General features: G+C 57.7%; 1 protein-coding gene across 2 annotated transcripts in view; it reads right to left on the bottom strand.

Moving 5' to 3' along the window:
• Positions 1–585: 585 nt before the first annotated feature.
• Positions 586–17,064, bottom strand: part of WIPI2 (WD repeat domain, phosphoinositide interacting 2) — a 28,461-nt gene continuing 11,982 nt past the window's right edge. For both annotated transcript variants that reach the window (XM_059699376.1, XM_059699375.1), the window contains 10 exons: positions 11,833–12,002; positions 9,961–10,057; positions 9,442–9,539; positions 9,130–9,222; positions 6,621–6,691; positions 4,547–4,654; positions 3,581–3,745; positions 2,837–2,944; positions 1,875–2,005; positions 586–1,194 (listed from right to left, as the gene is read on the bottom strand). In XM_059699376.1, coding sequence (XP_059555359.1) covers positions 1,082–1,194; positions 1,875–2,005; positions 2,837–2,944; positions 3,581–3,745; positions 4,547–4,654; positions 6,621–6,691; positions 9,130–9,222; positions 9,442–9,539; positions 9,961–10,006 — 933 coding nt within the window. In that variant the 5' untranslated portion in view covers positions 10,007–10,057; positions 11,833–12,002 and the 3' untranslated portion in view covers positions 586–1,081. The remainder of the gene's footprint in view (positions 1,195–1,874; positions 2,006–2,836; positions 2,945–3,580; positions 3,746–4,546; positions 4,655–6,620; positions 6,692–9,129; positions 9,223–9,441; positions 9,540–9,960; positions 10,058–11,832; positions 12,003–17,064) is intronic.

Raw genomic sequence — 17,064 nt, forward strand, 5'->3', positions numbered from 1 at the left:
TCTGCTTTTCCACCTGTGCCTTCAGCTGCCACGTCCCAAGAACCCAGGGCGTTTCCACGCCACCAACGCCACTCAATTCCCTAGAACCTCGCCCCGCGCGTCCTGGTCTGGAACAGAGTCCGAGGTCCCTGAGGTCCAATTCTGTAAAACAGAAGGAGCTCGGCGGAGCCTGGGCCTCTGCCCACCTCTCCGTCTGCACAACCCCGAGAGCTTGGAATAAAAGGCACACACGCCCGCGCAGGAGGTGCTCGCAGCCAACTCCTCGGGGCCCCTCCGTCTCCACTCCCGACACCGGCGAGGGCCCCGGAGGGACAACTCGGACTGTGACACTAAGCCTGTACTACACGGACGCAGGAATCCTGACAATGAGAGAGAGAACAACACAGGCGTCAGCAGGCGGTTGCCGCGCAGACCGGACGGACGCTTAGTGACGGGGAGAGGCGCCCCTGGGCCCAGTGCTCCAGGCCGGCCTTCGAGTTCCCCCCCTGGGGGAGGAAAGGGGTGAGCGCAGAAAGGACCTCTGCCTACACCACGGGGGAAACAAGATGGGAAACAGAACCCCGCATGGAAGAAATCCCAGGAGAGTCCAATTTGGAAAAAATTTAATTAACAAAATAAAGGGGAGGACATGGTCCAGGAGGGACTCTGGGAGGACCCTCCACCCGCTGGGCCTGGACCTGGTCGAGCAGAACCGGCTGGACTAGCAGGCCTGCTCCGCACTGCGCCCCGTGCGCACAGCCGAGAGACCACACGGCCGCTGGTAGCCAGTGGCTCCTGGCTGCCCTGTGCTGGCTTGGCACATGAATGCATGCAAACAAAGCAAGGTTTCAAGGGCTTCACCAGTTAATTTTGGCAAAAAGAGAAAACAAACAGAAAGCTAGAATTCATAGCAGATTAAAAGCCACTGAAGTGAAAACCATGTATTTCTCAGTAGGGAAAGAGACTACAACTACAACCTTTTCCTCTTTTTAAGTCTCTGCCATCCTCTCCCCCAACTCAGGTCAAAGTTCGTAGCAGCATAACACAAAGTCCTCTGTCAGCCAGTGTTCTCTGCTGTGGGGTCAGAGCTCACAGCTCAAGCTCAGTCCGTCCGCAGAATCATGGGAGGGTGCTCACTGTCCTCCTCCAGCCGCAGGGCGCTGGCTTCCTCCTCCAGGCACGCGCCGCCCACGGCGCCCAGCTCGTCCGCGTAGGCTGCAAAGAGAGCGAGGTCACCAGAGCTGGACAGGGCCCTCGGGGCGGCCCGCACAGACTGCCTTTTACTCCCTCTTGTGACTAAAGAGCTCTCTGCAGCCAGAGGCAGCCCAGGATGCGGCACTCATTTCTGCAGAGCACGGCTTCCCAGGGGACAGGCTGTGCTCTCCTCGGGGGCGGAGCACGGAGTGCGCGCAACACGAGCGCCAGACACTCAGCGCTCCTGCGAAGAGGGGCGCGAGCAGAACAGCGGGCAGGCTGGTGTTTGGGGGAAGGTATCTCACAGCAGCTGGACAGCCACAGCCAGATCGCCCCCGTCTGCCGGGACCCTGACGGACAGCTCCTGCCACAGCGTGCCTCCTCCCGGGCCCGGGGCCAGGAGGGCCCTCCGCTTGAGGAAGGTCAGACGGGCGCAGGGCAAGGCCCCAGCACAGACGCTGGAGAGGCAGCGAGCTGGGGCGCAAGTCCCGTCCACCCCAAGTGGCCTAAGGCAGGATGATTTTCTTCAGAAGAAAATCGATTCCGCCTCCGGGGCCTGGACAGCCAGGTGACACCCGCTGCCCGGCCTGAGGGCGACACTCCCCTGCCCTACACAAGGGGGTGGCCCCTGGGAAGGAAGCAGAGCGCGGGCACCGGGAGGCCCGGCCTCATTACCTTCCAGGTCTGTCACTCAGCCTTACCCAGTCTCGTGGGAGATGCAGGCGCGTGGGTGCCTTTGGCTACGGCGGTGCTGTAGGGCTGAGTTACCAAGGGGCAGTCGTGAGAGGCAGAGTCTAAGATCTCATTGGTTGTCTCCATGCTGCCATCCAACCTGGTGGGAGTGGAGAAGAACACACAGTGAGGGCCTGGGGCTGGCGGGCCAGACCCGCAGCGACAGAGGCGAAGGCCACTCGCCAGGACACGCACGTGCGCTCGGACACTGCGGGGACGGGTGCGTTCACTCGGACTTTACGTGGAAAGTCTGACAAAAAGACTCATGCCTACGGGACCAGCTATTTCATGTGCAGGCTGGTGGCCATAAACAGGAGTCGCTATCAACCATATTCCCCCTTGCACCCAATCATCAGCACTGCCGTGCTTCTAGGTGACAAACAGCAGCAAAAGCAAAAGACCACAATGCACTGCTTCCCAGGAACCAACACTAACTCCTCTTTTCAAAGAGAAAACCCATCTCACGGTGAGACAGCAGGCCCTCACACTGCGCCCTGGCTGTGCGGACGGGACAAGCTGTGACACCCCTTTCTTGTCAATGTGAAATTCTCCATCTGTCTGTAGCCGTTCCCGAGGGGGGGCAGGAAGCCCCGCCCCCAGGAAGGGCAGGTGCAGTGCTGACCACTTCCCGCCAAGAGCTGCAGTCCCTGGCAGACGGGGTGGGAGAGCGGACATCTGTGCCACACCAGGGACTGTCTGGGAAGGTGGAGCTCCTGAACGGCCTGGGCCAGAGAGAGCCGAGGAGGGGGCGGGAGAGAGAGCCGAGGAGGGGGCGGGAGAGAGAGCCGAGGAGGGGGCGGGAGAGAGAGCCGAGGAGGGGGCGGGAGAGAGAGCCGAGGAGGGGGCGGGAGAGAGAGCCGAGGGGGTGGTGGGAGAGGGGGTGGTGGGAGGGGGGGGGAAAGGGGGGCGTGGGCGAGAGAGGCCGACTTACTTGTGCTGCTTCATGAGGGTGCACTCGCCGCCCTCCTGGGGGTCCAGGTTGTACATGTACAAGTACCCGTCGGACGCTCCCACCAGCAGTCGGGGGATCTTCTGAATTCTGGTGGAAGGAAAAGCAGCCACATCCTAGGACCACAGCTTCCGTGGTCACTAAACTAGCAGCCTCGCCTTTGGCAAGGCCAGGGGAGCCCTCTGCCCCCCCAAAGTGAGCACAAATGTCGCTGAGTGACACACGACGTGTTCGCAGGACCAAGACCGCACCCTCTGTGCTACTTGCGGCCCCAGCATCGAAGCCGAGGGCGTCCTCGGCGGGAAAAAGCGCCGGCGCCCCAGGGAGAGCAGGTGGCGGCATCGGTCTCCCGGCTCCCTGACTACGAAGGGCAGGCGGTTTCAGGAGACTTCTTCGACTAGGCCGGGCGGGTAGGAAGGATGAACATAACGTCTATAACATCCACAGCCACAGCGAGGCCATGGCGGAGCGAGGTTCCCAGAGGGCTTGATGCTGGCGCTCCCAGCCCTGACTTATCGCCACAAGTGCCCACAGAGGCAGCCTCTGCAGGGAGGAGCTGCAGGAGCCCTCGTGTTGGATGACCACGATGCCCTTTGCGGGTCCCCGCGGCACGCAAACCTCGGCTCCATGACAGGCCGAAGTCTGTGACTGTTCTCAGGCTGGAAGGATCGTAAGGGGACCACCAGGCGCCGCAGGCCAAGGGGAGGGAGGCTCGCCTGTACTCACGTGGTCAGGGAGCAGATGTTCTTGTGGCCGCAGAAGGGCAGGCGGACTGTGGCGAAGGCCCTGCCCTGGTTGAACATCTCTGTGACCTGGGAGGGCAGGTAGCTGGTGGAGTTCAGGAGCATCTTCCCGAAGTAGCCGGTCCAGGTGGAGGGCTCCTCCTGCGGCCTGGAGGGCGTCAGCAGAAACGTGACTCCCGGAGATGACACGTCCCACCCACAGAGACAAGGATCAGCCCGAAACCTCAAGAGAAATCCCCCTCCTTCAAGGAAAAGGGGCAGAAACCACAGCCTCTGAACAGCCTGCCCTCCCGCGTGGCTGCGTAGATTACGGAAATGATTTGCAGCAAACAGGAGACGTGCAGGCCCCACGCACGCACAGCACCCCTGGGTCTAACAGAGTCTCGGAAACCTCTGAGCACCACTTTCAAGTGGCTCCTTCCCCACGGCCCGTTTTGCGGCTGCTCACCTTGCGCGCACCTGCAGGTTACTGAGGTGCTCCCTGGGGAGGAGCGTGCCCTGAGCAAGCCTGGCCCGGGGGAAGGCTCACACGTTAGGAACAAGCAGCAGCGCTCTGTTCGCCGCACATGCCCATTGCAGTGACACACGACTCACATCACCTGCTTTAGAAACGCACCCACTGCGGGCAGCCTGGCGACGGCGCTCCCGGCACTGGGCAGTGCGCCCAGACGTGCTTCTGTGCGCAGGGGCGTGCCGAGGCAGACGTCTGCAATGACCACGGCAGCCGTGCCGCCAGCCTCACGCACAGCACCTCCCGCACTAGACCACCTCACGGGGACAGATCCCTCCCTGCCGCGTGCGGACGCGGGGAACTGATCCAGAGCCCGCGCAGGGCCTGCCCCGGCAGGAGGCAGGAGGCAGGACGAGTCTGGGCTCCTGGGCTCGCCCATCAGTGTGAGCTGGACAAAGTTCTCTGTTGGTTTCCAACAATCGAATGTTTGCAACTCACTTTTCCTTCACAGTCTCGAGTTTGAAGATGTGCACTGTCTCTGTGTTGCTGGAGGCGGAGAGGAACATGCCATCCATGCTGAAGGCCAGCGAGCAGATGCTCACACACCTGCGGGCGGGGTAGGGTTAGCTGTCACCCGGGCCACTGGCCACCAGCAACCATCGCCGCAGGGGAGGACAGTTCCCTGACAGCCGCGCGGCTGCTGGAGCGCTCTCCTTCCTCCAGTCACCTTCTCACACATTTTGAGAGAAAGATGTTGGGAACGTGACAGCAGTGACAGTCATTCTGTCCTATGTTCTTAAACAGCCAATTTTCTTTCATTTAAATTACAGCAATTCTTAACATGCAGAGGGTAAACTGGCCCCTCTGATGATGTTTAATGGAGTAAAACTTTCAACATTCAACACACTAACTCCCTATAGTACATCGTAAACTCACTGTAAAAACCCCAAAGCCAGCAAATAGCCTGCATTTCCTCCCAGCCCCGGGAGCACGCGTGGCCCGTCCACAGGAAGGTCCCTAGTCACTCGGTGCAGACCGAGGAGCGCCCCGCGCCCAGCCCCGTGGCACGCGCTGGAGCACAGTGGGGCGGCCCTGCCTGCCTGTCCCAGCAAGGTGTGTGCAGCCCTGCCGCTGCCAGGGAGGGGGCGCTACGACAGATGTGGGAGTCGCTACAGACATGGTGTGGGGGGCGAGGGTGCTTCTGCGGGAAGCTTGGCCTGAGGGACACCTGATGCAGACTCCAAGGGACACCAGCATGACAGCCAGGCACCGGGGACAGCACGGCCAGGTCCCCGTGGAGACAAGGGTTGCTCTTCTGAGGAGCTCAACATGGTGTGGCTGGGACCGGGAGCAACAGGAAGGGAAATAAAACAACCACAGGGAGCGTGAGGTCAGAGGGCGGGAGGACGGACAGGACACAGAGGAGGAGACGGTGGTGGGGGCAGCCCCGGGAAAGCCGGCATGCCTGAGCCTAACAGGTGCATGGAATGAGGGGAAGGAGTCCCTTTGGCTGGACACTGGGTGGAGGGATAGTGGCGGTATTTACCGAGAGGGCGTGGGAGCAGGAGGGGGGCGGGAGAAGCATGGGGCCCGCAGGAAAGCAGCCTGGGCCACACGCACATGGGCAGGCAGGCAGGGGCGCGTTTAGGAGGATGTGGCTGCGGGCGAGGAGAGCTTTCCTGGCAGTGCTGAGACGCAGGGGAAATGGAGCAGGAGGGCAAAGGCAGCAGAGCGGGGCAGGGAAGCAAGGGAAGGGGAGACATGAGGGGAGCGGGGCTGGACGCTTGGCTGTGGAGAGAGGACGTAAGCTGACTACGCATCTGTGGGAACTGCCCCAGGGAGGGAGGGATGCCAGCACGAGGTTGGGGGCCATGGGGGACAGGGACAAGGGTGGAAAGGACGCGGCGACAGGTTCTGCAGGACTTTCTCAGGACGGGGAGGCGGGCTCTACCAGAGCCTGACTGGGCTGGTGCCAGCCCCAGAGGTCAAGTATGTCTGAGCCAGGTTACCCGGCCACAAGCGGGGCCCTGGGATCTGGCTTTGGAGCCTGGATCCCCATCTCTCCCGCGAGTCCTGAGGCAGAGGACCCAGGGGTAACCGGGACAGCCGCTCCTCCGAGGCAGGGAGGCGTGCTAGGCTTGGCCCTGCAAGCTCTGTAGCGCACGCCAGCGGGAGGGAGCTCTGTGCTGGGAGCCGCGGCGTGCTTGTTTTAAAGGCAGAGCCGCAGCCACCGGCTGGCGGGGGAGGGAGGGGAAGGGCCGGCTCCAGTTCTCAGGGCAGAGAGTAAGGACGGAGCCTGTGAACCAGGTCAGAGTCCGCAGCCGCCCGCAGAGCAGGTGGAGGGCACACACCGTCCGGCTCTGCCAGTCCTTCCGCTCCCCTATCTGGCCATCGCCCTGCGTCCGGCTGGCCTTACATCACGTCCCTTTACCCCCAGACCGTCCGGTCGGGCTGAACACGCCTGCCGTTCACCTTGTGCCCAGTGGCCACGTTTCCACCTGTTGGTCACAGAGAACACAAAACTGAACCCAAAGAGAGCTAAGAGTCAATGCTGGAGGCTTATGTACTTTACCTCTTAACTCCTCTCCGGAACTCAAAGAGTTTCTGTCCCTCTGGAATGGAAAACACCCTAATCACGGTCCCCTGCGAAAAAGAGGAAAAAAAGAAGGCTTTTTGCCGAGAAAAGATGGACTTTCTTTATTTCTTTGTCAGACTATAAGTGAAACAGAACAGTTCTCCATGACAGCGCACTGCGGACTCCCTCCTGGCCAGCCCCCCACAGCTGCCCGAGCCCCTCCTGGCCAGCCCCCCACAGCTGCCCGAGCCCCTCCTGGCCAGCCCCCCACAGCTGCCCGAGCCCCTCCTGGCCAGCCCGCAGCAGGCCCTCTGCACAACCACCTCCTGCTTCCTGCCACAAGCTCACCAGCTCGCCCAGCCCCGTTCACCACTTCACTCAGCACTTTAATCATTAACAGCCTTGAAGTCAAACATGGAACACACCAGTTCTACTTTTGCCTACGTCACTGGAAGCTTAAACCATTCAAACTAAGCGCCTGAGGCGTGGACCCCGCGTTGGGAAGCGCCTCCTAACGTGATGGGCGAGTCTGACACGCTTGGTCAGGCCGTCACCCCCCTGCGGCCCTTCTTGCCACTTGGAGCCACTGACCAAGGGAACTGCCGGCCTAAAAGGATTCGTCACCTGCACATCGGCAAGACCTGCATCAAGGGAACCCCTGCTGAGACGAAAGGAAACAGGCTGGCGGTGAGCCACAGCCCCTCCTCTGGGACACGAGACACTGAGAGGGTGTCCGTTCCCTGCGACCCCCTCCCCCGCCTGAAGCAGTCACAGGCTCCGTGGGCAGACAGGACTGAGCACCAGGGACCAAGAGACCTGCCTCAGAAGTGACCCCGAGGGGTGCGGTCACCACCAGGTGGTGAGGAGCTCAGTGAGCGTGCGCCGCAGGAGCCAGACGACAGGCCCGGCGCGGCCCGGCCATCAGGGAGCAGGTGCAGGGAGTGACGCCCTGTAAGACGGTGAGTCTCTGGGGTGGGAGGACCCCACCAAGGCTGCAGATCTTGGGAAGCAGGGGCGTTGGCACGCATGCCAACACCGGGCAGAGGCTGCGTCTCCGCAACCTGAGCGTTCAGGTTCCTTACAGACGTGAGTTTCTCTTTCATGCCACACCGGTGTGCAACCCTGACCAACGACACGCTGCTGGAGGCAGTTCTGAGGCAGGAGTAGGACCGCACCCAGGGCGGCCCCAGCGGGCCGAGAATGCGTTGGTGGTCTGATCCCTCAACCCAGAAGGTTCTGTGTAAAAGCAAGTCAAGAGCCTCTCTTTCTAGCCCAGAAGAAATTGTTCTGTTTTCACTGGCTCCCGAAGGCCTCGTCAGAACCATAAGAGAGCTGGGTCAGCCAAGGCTCACGGCCATGCTGCGCTCCCGAGGGAGAGGAAGGGACCGGTGACACGGCGAGTCCCGCAGCGTCTAGGCCGCAGGCGGGCGTGGAGTCAAATCCCTGCTTCCGCCAGCAGCCGACCCTGGGAAAGCGCCTGCCCTCGCGGAGCTCTCCACACGAAGGGAACGTGCCCCTGGAGGAGGGTCAAACGAGGTAACGACACGAAGGGTCTAGGAGACTCAGGACAGTGACCCAGGAGCAGCGGCACTGGCATCGTCGCTGCAGAAACGGGCCCGAGAGTCAAGAATGCAGAGCCCAGGGGAGCGGGAGCGGCTGCCTGGGGGGCACTCGTTGGCTGGTTCTGGGGAGCCAGTGGCTTCGAGGGGAGGGGACTGGAGGGGAGACCCAGGCTGAACCAGGCACAGGCGGCTGAGGGGCAGGTCCCCGTGCTCAGAGGAGGGAGCAGCCAGGAGCACAAACGAGACCGAGAGAAGAGAGGGGAGAAGAGGAAGAGAACAGCAAAGGAAACCACGTACGCAGCCCGTCAGTGAGGACGAGAGGACGGGACCCTCCGGTGTCACGGAGGCTGAGAGGGCCACACAGTCGGGCCTGCCGAGGCCTCTTCTCCGAGCGCAGACAGGGCCGGGCCCTTTAACCCGGAGTCTCCTCACCGACTCTCAATAACCAGAGCTGCACACGAACGACTCCCAGGCGGGAGTTAAATACACTCCTATCTACGGAGTAGCTGTAAGTAAGTGAACAGGGCGAGCTCTTAAAGGCGCCGTGACTCAGAGAAGCGCAGCAGGACGCAGAGAGGGAAAGGAGGCTAAACGAGACACACACTGTGACCAGCACTCTGTTAAGAGAAAAAGAGGGCAAGGCGAACACGGAATGCGCTCAGACCCCCTCAGACTGTCTCCACTTTCACTCTCGCCCTCCAAGTCCTCAGCACCACAGCCTGTCCCGGGCCATGTCGGGGTGCAGCGGTGAGGGCTTGCCATGCAGGGCGCTCAGTCTCCCGTCCCAAACGTGCCCAGCTCCCCTGCGGGAGAGCCGCTCCCAGCAGCACACCCAGAGCCCGCAGTGGGCCCTGCCAGGGGGTGTCGCCGGCGCTCCTCTGAGGGCCCGTGTGGTCACGGGGCCGGGGGCCAGGACGGGTTTCCCACGGGCCCGGCGGCCTTACCTTCTCGGAAGCAGTGGCGAGCTTGGTTCCACTGGCGTCGAAGGCCAGTGCGGCCAAAGGACTGTCATGAGCGGGAATCATGTTGGCAGCTCGCTGGTGGGAGAACCAAAGGTGACTGCTAAGTCCACCTGGTTTCCGGGGTGGGGGCCCAGGGAAGGGCCCGGGGTGACAGGTTCCTCCAGCCCGCCCCGGGGCAGCTGACGGGGACCAGCACAGCTCTGCTGGGGGCCAGCGGCGGGCACTGCATCGCCGAGCCAAGGATGCCAGGACGCCAGGGCCCACGGCATTTCCAAGAGCCTCAGGGATCCTCACCAGGTTAATGGTGTCGAAGACCTGCACCTCTCCGATGGTGGCGCTGCCGGGGTAGGCCAGGTAGCAGTTGTCATTGTTGATGGACAGCGCGCACAGGCCTGAGGGCACAGGGAGCAGGGCAGTCAGGCCTGAGGGCTCCTTTGTGGCCGTGAGACACACAGCGCATCCACTTAACCCAGGGCCGGGAGGGAGGGCTCTGAGCAGCCACAGCGCACTGCTGGGTTAGGGCCGCCCTCCTCCTCCCCCCCCCACCAGCAGGGCTGTCAGCAGATTGAAGGCCTCTGGTGGGAAGTGATTAGTGACCTCAAAACTGGAAGCTGACCAAACCATTGACCGATGCGGTCACAGACCAGTGCCAGGAGGAAGGGAGCCTGGCTTAAGGTCGATCCACTTCAATCTGCCTCCAGCTGTGGGCTCTGCAGAGGAGAGAGCTCCCCCTCCCCCAGCCCGTGCCCGCCCCCCGCCTCCCCGTCTTTAACAGGACACCCCGAGCAGCCCCGCCCTCCTCGGGGCGCTCACCCGCCGGGTTCGGGGGCGTCTCCCGGATGGTGTGCAGCACCTTCATGTCCCGAATGTTGTGGATGTACAGAGACTCCTCCAGGCACACGATGAGCCTCTAGAGGAGAGACAGGGAGGCAAGCGTGGAGAGCGCCGCCACACTGCACGCTTGCGCCCAGCCGCTCAGTGGGCTCTTGGATCAAGATGTGGCGTTCCTCCCATAGCACCCTCGGCCTGCACACTCCAGAGGGCGCTGCATTCCCGGCGGCTCTGCCCAGCACCGCCCTCAGCACCGGTTAGGGCGTGCAGAGCCCGTGCCTGCCTCGTCTCTACTGCCGCTGCACTAGGGCGCCTCACTATGCATTGACTCCATGTCACAGAAACTGGGCGATACGGTAAGAAAAGTGATTTGTATTATGGTTTGTTGTGTTTGTCTCTCATCCCTCACCCCTCTGCCCCTCGTGAAAACCACATCGAGAGCCTTGGATGGGTTTGGTAATTAAACACCTGCTGTTGAACGAGGCGCGGCAAGATGAAGGTGAAAGCCGAAGGATTTCCTGAAAGTATGAGACTCCCCCTGCACCCAGGCTGTTCTGCAGGTGTCCATGTTCTTGCTGCGATTCAAGACGGAAGTCCCTGGAGGGTGCATCGAGGGAAGACAACTTGGCCCGCACGCACTCAGCACCTGCTGCCGTGGGACACCACGTGTGTTTTAAGCTTTAAAAAGGCGGTAGGGGAGGCCGGGGGAAGGTCAACGGGGAAAAAAAGGAGACATATGTACTACTATATTTGTAATAATTTAAACAATAAAATTAAATGAAAAATAAAAAGGTTCAACATGTGATGCCTTATCCTCTCCTATTTTAACCAACTTTTTCAGCCAACAGACCAATCCCTAGTTTCAGCCAGGTCAGCGGTCACGTGGCAGTAGCTGCCAGCAGCACCCCGCACGGTCCACGCGCCCTCAGCCCAGGGCACTCCGCTGTGAACGGGGCCGGTGCTGCATTTGTGAGCACAGGCCACGGGAGCCCGGGAAAGGGACTCAAGTGCCAGCCACCAGGCCCACACGCTGGGCCAGACTCTCTTGTTTTGGGGGAGATATAAAAAGCAATAAATTATATCACTTTTTGGGGTTAATCTTTACCTGAGGATGTTTTTCCCATTGCTTTTTCAGAGAGTGGGAAGGAGGGAGTGAGGGGGAGAGAGAAAGAGAAACATCGATGTGAGAGAGACATCTCAGTGGGTTGGCTGCAACCCAGGTATGTGTCCTTGACCTGGAATCACACCCACCTCCCTCTGGTGCATGGGCCAACGCTCTAACCACTGAACAGCTGGCCAAGGCAGTAGCGTACATCATCTTAAATCAAAGGGTAAATTAACAGTTTAAAAAAGGAGAAAGAAGATGCCAACAGGTTTTTTGAAGTAACACATGTGAAAGTAAAAGAAGCTAAATAAACTATGACTCAACTCCAAGGATGGCTGCATGGACACCCGGTCAGTCCTCACGTAACACTGCCCACAGCCCCTGGCGCCTGCACGATGTGGGAGAAAGCCAGTGCCCAGGATGACCGACAGGGACAGCGCTGAGCTCCCACAGCCCCTCATCAAGGCGCAAGGAGAGGACGCCACGTGGGGCCTCTGCACAGACAGTGCCCGGAAGGATGAGCAGACGGGCGGCAGAGAGCGAGGGCCTTCATCAGGGAGGGACCCGAGAACACAGCGCCGTGTGGAGGCGGGTGGTGGGGGGTGAGCGGGGCTCGGGCCAGAAACGCTGGCTCAGGACCGTGTCTGTCCTGGAGGCGCCGGAGGCTCCGGGGGCAGTGGCGGCCGCAGCCACACTGCACACTGAGACACGGGCAGAGCGAGGTCTGACGCCCAGAGGCTGGTGCTCACCTGCCTGTTCAGCTTCACAGCCAGGATGGTGTTGGAGTAGCTGTAGTTGCAGATCTCCGTTCCCTTCTTAAAGTGGCAAACTTTCAGCTTCCGAGGAGCTTTGAGGCTGACGATGGCCACCAAGCTGCTCGAGAACAGCCTTTCCACGATGCACACGTCTTCAGTGTCAGCTGTAAGCAGGAAACACACACGCACCCACGTCAGCAGGCGCAGGCTGCTCGCACACACCAACACGTGTCCACGTGCACATACGTCAGCAGAGCACTTGGGGGCTACACGGTGGGTGCCTGGTGACAGGGCCGGGCTGTGGGGACGATCCCAGAGCAGCACCGGAGTCGAATTCACCGCTTAGGAGCCACGTACACACCACTCTCAGGGTCCTCCTGCCAGGAAGGCCCTGCATTCTGCATGGAGGGCCCCCTCTGCTCAGACGCTGCCCTGCAGGAGCCTCCCCCGTCAAAGGGAGCCCCAGCTCCTCTCCACATCACCCTGGTCCCTTCCTCCCGGGCGGTCACTGTCATCACGTGCATCTGCCCACCGGCTGCTCCCTGCACACGGTCTGGACTGTACGACCCACACAGACAGAGGTTGCACCTCCTGCTCACAGCTGTCCCCCGGCCTCTGTAACAGCACCGACAGACGCCAGGCCCCCACCGAGGCTCTGAACAACTCACTCTGAGTCCTGCTTTCCGATGTGAAAAGGGAATGACCGCCACTCTCAGAACTGCAGGAGGTGGTGGCAGATGCCGGCCCAAGTCAAGCTCCAGCCCCACCCACCTGCTCCCGCAAGAGAGGGGACACCCCGCTCAGAAGACCGGATGAAACACATGCAGACAGCATCCTGCCTGGAAGTGGCAGGCACAGTGAACCCACCACAGACATCCCTTCACCCAGCCCCCCGACTGCCCTCACCCCAATCGCTCCTTCCCGCTGTGGGAAGTTCAGATCTAGATGCAAAGAGAATTCTCGAGTGTAAGAAAATGGCAGAGTGAGTCTCAACTGCCTCCACCTGCAGCCTGTCTCCTGAGCCAGGGGAGGGCTGCAGTGCCAGCTGTTTTGAGCATGTGCCCATCCATTCATTCAACAATTCTCCTCAAATTAATCTTCTGATCAATGCAGTCCCAAGCACAACCCCAGCAGACATTTTTGTTGACAATAACTGATTTCAAAACCAGAAAGGAAAAGCATCTAGAACAGCGGTTCTCCACCTGTGGATCGCCAACCTGTGGGTCGCGACCCCTTTGGGGGTCAAACGACCCTTTCACAGGGGTCGCCTAAGACCATCGGAAAACATATATAATTACATATTGTTTTTGTGACTAATCACTATGCTTTAATTATGTTCAATTTGTAACAATGAAAATACATCCTGCATATGAGATATTTACATTATAATTCATAACAGTAGCAACATTACAGTTATGAAGTAGCAACGAAAATAATGTTATGGCTGGGGGTCACTACCACATGAGGAACTGTATTACAGGGTCGCGGCGTTAGGAAGGCTGAGAACCACTGTTCTAGAATATCCAAGGCTATCTTGAAAAAGAACTAGATGGAAGGACTTACGCCCTATGACTTCAACACTCAGTATATAAAGAAAGCTGCAGCCAACAGACAGCACGTTATGACACAGAGACTGACAAATAATCAATGGAGAAGAGCAAACAGCAGAACGAGACCCGCCCTTAGAGGACTCTTTTAAGCACCAAAGCAATCCACGAAGGAAGACAAATCTGTTCAACAAATGGCTGAACAGGAAAAATTAGCCTTTACTCCTACCTCACACCACACAGCAAAATTAAACTGCGGTGACCACGAAACTGACAGAAAAGCTGAAGCTACCAAGTCCAATGCTCAAGCAAGGAGCCATGCTGACCAGGCAGCACAGCTACTTTTAACTGCAAAAAATCAGAAACCAAGAGCTTTCACAGAGAAAAAGATCTCAACGTACTGGTACGCAAAGGTTTCTCAGGAAGGACACAGCAAGCAAACATCATAAATGAAAAAAAATCAGACTTCATCAAAAGTCAACATGTGTGCTCAACAGATAAGACAAGCCACAGAACAGGGAAAAAATTTTCACAAGACATTATCTGACAAAGGGTTGGTACCCAGACCATCTAAAGAACTCTGGCAACTCAATAATAAAAGACAAACAACCAAATTTAAAAAGGAACAAAAGATCTGAACAGACATTTCACAAAAGCTATACAAATGGCTAACAAGGACACGAAAGTGCCCGACACCATCAGGGAAATTCAAATCAAAACCACATGAGACTCGTCATTCATACATCAGAAAGGCCAACGTGGGAAAGACTGACGCCACCTGCTGGCGAGGGCACAGAGCAACCAGACTGGCACACAGCACCACAGGGATGAGAAACAGGACACACACGTAGAAACTCTGGTCGTTTCTTATAAAAGGAATCCCATGTTCTTCTCCTAGGTATTCACCTCAGATAAATAAAGCACATGTCCACAAAGGGAGCTGCACAAGAATGCTCCCGGCAGCTTTATTCTTAACAGCCAAGACCTGGAAAAGCCCAGGGGCCCATGAGTCAGACCCAACAAACTGTCATACGAGGCCGACCCTTGAAAAGGCAGGAGTAACCCCTCGGGGGAGGAAATCCAAGTGTTTACTTTTGAATCCAAACACGTAACTGCCTTCGGTGCCACAGGGGAGTGGTTCCAGGACCCTGGGCACCAACACCCACGCACTCAGCTCCGATGAAAGATGGTGGAGAGCAATCATGCAGTCGGCCGCCGCACCCGCAGATGGGAAACGGCAAGGTGTCATCCAACACGGCTTGCGTGGGCCTGCGCGGTGCACCCGTGTTGTTCAAGGGCCAAGGGAAACACGCAACGATACAGATAACTCAAAAGCATTCGGCTGGAAGACCCATCCAAGAGCACCTGCTGCGTTGCTCGGACGGACATTCCGCTAGAGAAAACCCGGAGCCCTGGCCTCAGGGGTGGCGGGAGTGGGGCTGGAGTGACAGTGAACCCCGATGGGGCTCAGGGGACAGCTGCATCTGCCCAAACGCAGCACGCTCACTCCAGGTCTGCACGCTCCTGTGTGTAAATACCACCCCCAAAGAAAAAGACGCAGCACTGACCGCCCAGTCAGCAGTGCTCATGCTGAAGTACTTAGGGAGCATCTACTGAGATACAGGTCTGATGGGCAGGTGTTCTCACCTTTCCCACCCAATGGTAAGTTTGAAATTTTAATGAAAAAAAAAAAAAAAAAAGCAGGTGAGAACTCTTAGAATTTTAAAAACAGGGTGCTTGTATGGAGACAGCAAAGCTATCTTTTTTCTATATTTTTATTGATTTGAGGGAAGGAGGAAGAGGGGAGGGAGGGAGGGATGGAGGAAGGAGAGAGAGAGAGAGGGAGGGAGAGAGAGGGAGGGAGGGAGGGAGAGGGAGAGGGGGAGAGAGAGAGAGAGAGAGAGAGAGAGAGAGAGAGAGAGAGAGAGAGAAGCATCAACGATGAGAGAATCACTGATCAGCTGCCTCCTGCTTGCCCCACACTGGGGATCAAGCCTGCAACCTGGGCATGTGCCCTGACTGGGAACTAAACTGTGACCTCCTGGTTCATAGGTCAATGTTCAACCACTGAGCGACGCCGGCCAGGCAGCAAAGCTACTTTTAACTGCAAATAGTCGTTAAAGAGAACAGTATACCGAACCCCTCCATAGGCCCATCACCTGATTTAATAAACATGCACTTTCTGCCTATTTTTTCTTTTCTGAAGTTTCAAAGGTCATCATCCTGACCTTTTACCCGGAAGTAAGTCTGGTAAGCCCCTCTAGATAAATAAGGATGTAGGAAAATAGGTTCTCATCTGTGACTACAAAGGGAAGACATCTTACATCGCAGCGACTTCCAGGTGGAGGAAGAGCTGCATGGAGAAGACGATGCAGGCGCCCATCTCGCGTCGCCCCGGAGCAGGACAAGCCTCTGAGAGAGAAGCCAGATGCATTTGAACAGCAGAAACTCCAGACCTCAGAACGGCAACAAGACCATAAACAAGGTCAAAAGCAAACACCAATCCAGAAGAAATATTGGCAACCCACGGCAAATGGTGAAGTTGCTTTAAATCAGTAAGAGACAAATAATCCCACAGAAAAGCAGGCAAAGGAAAGAAACAAGCAGTTAACGGCAAGGAGCAGCCCGGCGGATGTGGCTCCGTGGCTGAGTGTCTGCCCGTGAACCAGGAGGTCACAGTTCGATTCACGGGTCAGGCACATGCTCGATTTCGGGTTCAGTCCCAGGAGAGGGTGTGCAGGAGGCAGCCCATCGATGTTTCTCTCATTGACATTTCTCTCTCTATCCCTCTCCCTTCCTCTCTCTAAAATCAATAAAAACATTTTTAAAAAGGCAACAAGCATATTTCTTATCTTAGACTCATCTCCCAAGTATGAAAATGTTGGATAATGCCTGTGTGGCAGGAAGTGAGGAGAAAGGTGCTTGCACCATTAATAAAAACATGGCCCTGCCCCTTTTTAAGGACAACTTTGCAGTATCTACAAACTATCAAATGTTTATCTGTTGATTCTTCTAACAGCTGTTCTCACAAGTGGGCAAAACACAGATGCTCGCCCAGCAATGTCACGCCCCCGGCATCTGCCTGCTTAGGAGACAGGAAGCCCTGGCCGCTGTGGCTGTTGGCTGAGCGTCGCCCGTGTACCAGGTCACCAGCTCAATGCCCGGTCAGGGCAATGCCCAGGTTGCAGCAGGCAATCAATATTTCCTTCTCCCCTCTCCCTTCCTCTCTTTAAAATCAACAAAAACATTATATATTTTTAAATAGAGAGAAATGAAAACACACATCCACCCAACAACTTGAACACAAACGTTCACAGCAGCATCCTTTAAAAGTCACAACCCAAATGGCCATCAACAAAACACGGTCTCTGGCCACACAGTGCAATGGTACCGAGCAATGAAAAGACATCAGTACTGACACATGCTCCAACATGGATGAACCCTGCAAACTTCCTATGTGAAAGGAGCCAGTCGGGTAGGACTCCCTTTATCTGAAACGCCCAGAGCCGCACATCCCTAGAGGCAGAAGGCAGACGAGTGCTTGCCCTGGGGTGAAGTGGGCGGAGGAAAATGGGAGTGACCGCTGAGGGACTCAGGGTTTCATTTGGGGAAGATAAAAATGTTTTAAAATTAGATTATGGTAGGCAGTGCAACTTAGTAATACACTAAAACCCATCGA

Source organism: Myotis daubentonii, chromosome 5 (genome assembly GCF_963259705.1).
Source record: "Myotis daubentonii chromosome 5, mMyoDau2.1, whole genome shotgun sequence".
NCBI lineage: Eukaryota > Metazoa > Chordata > Mammalia > Chiroptera > Vespertilionidae > Myotis > Myotis daubentonii.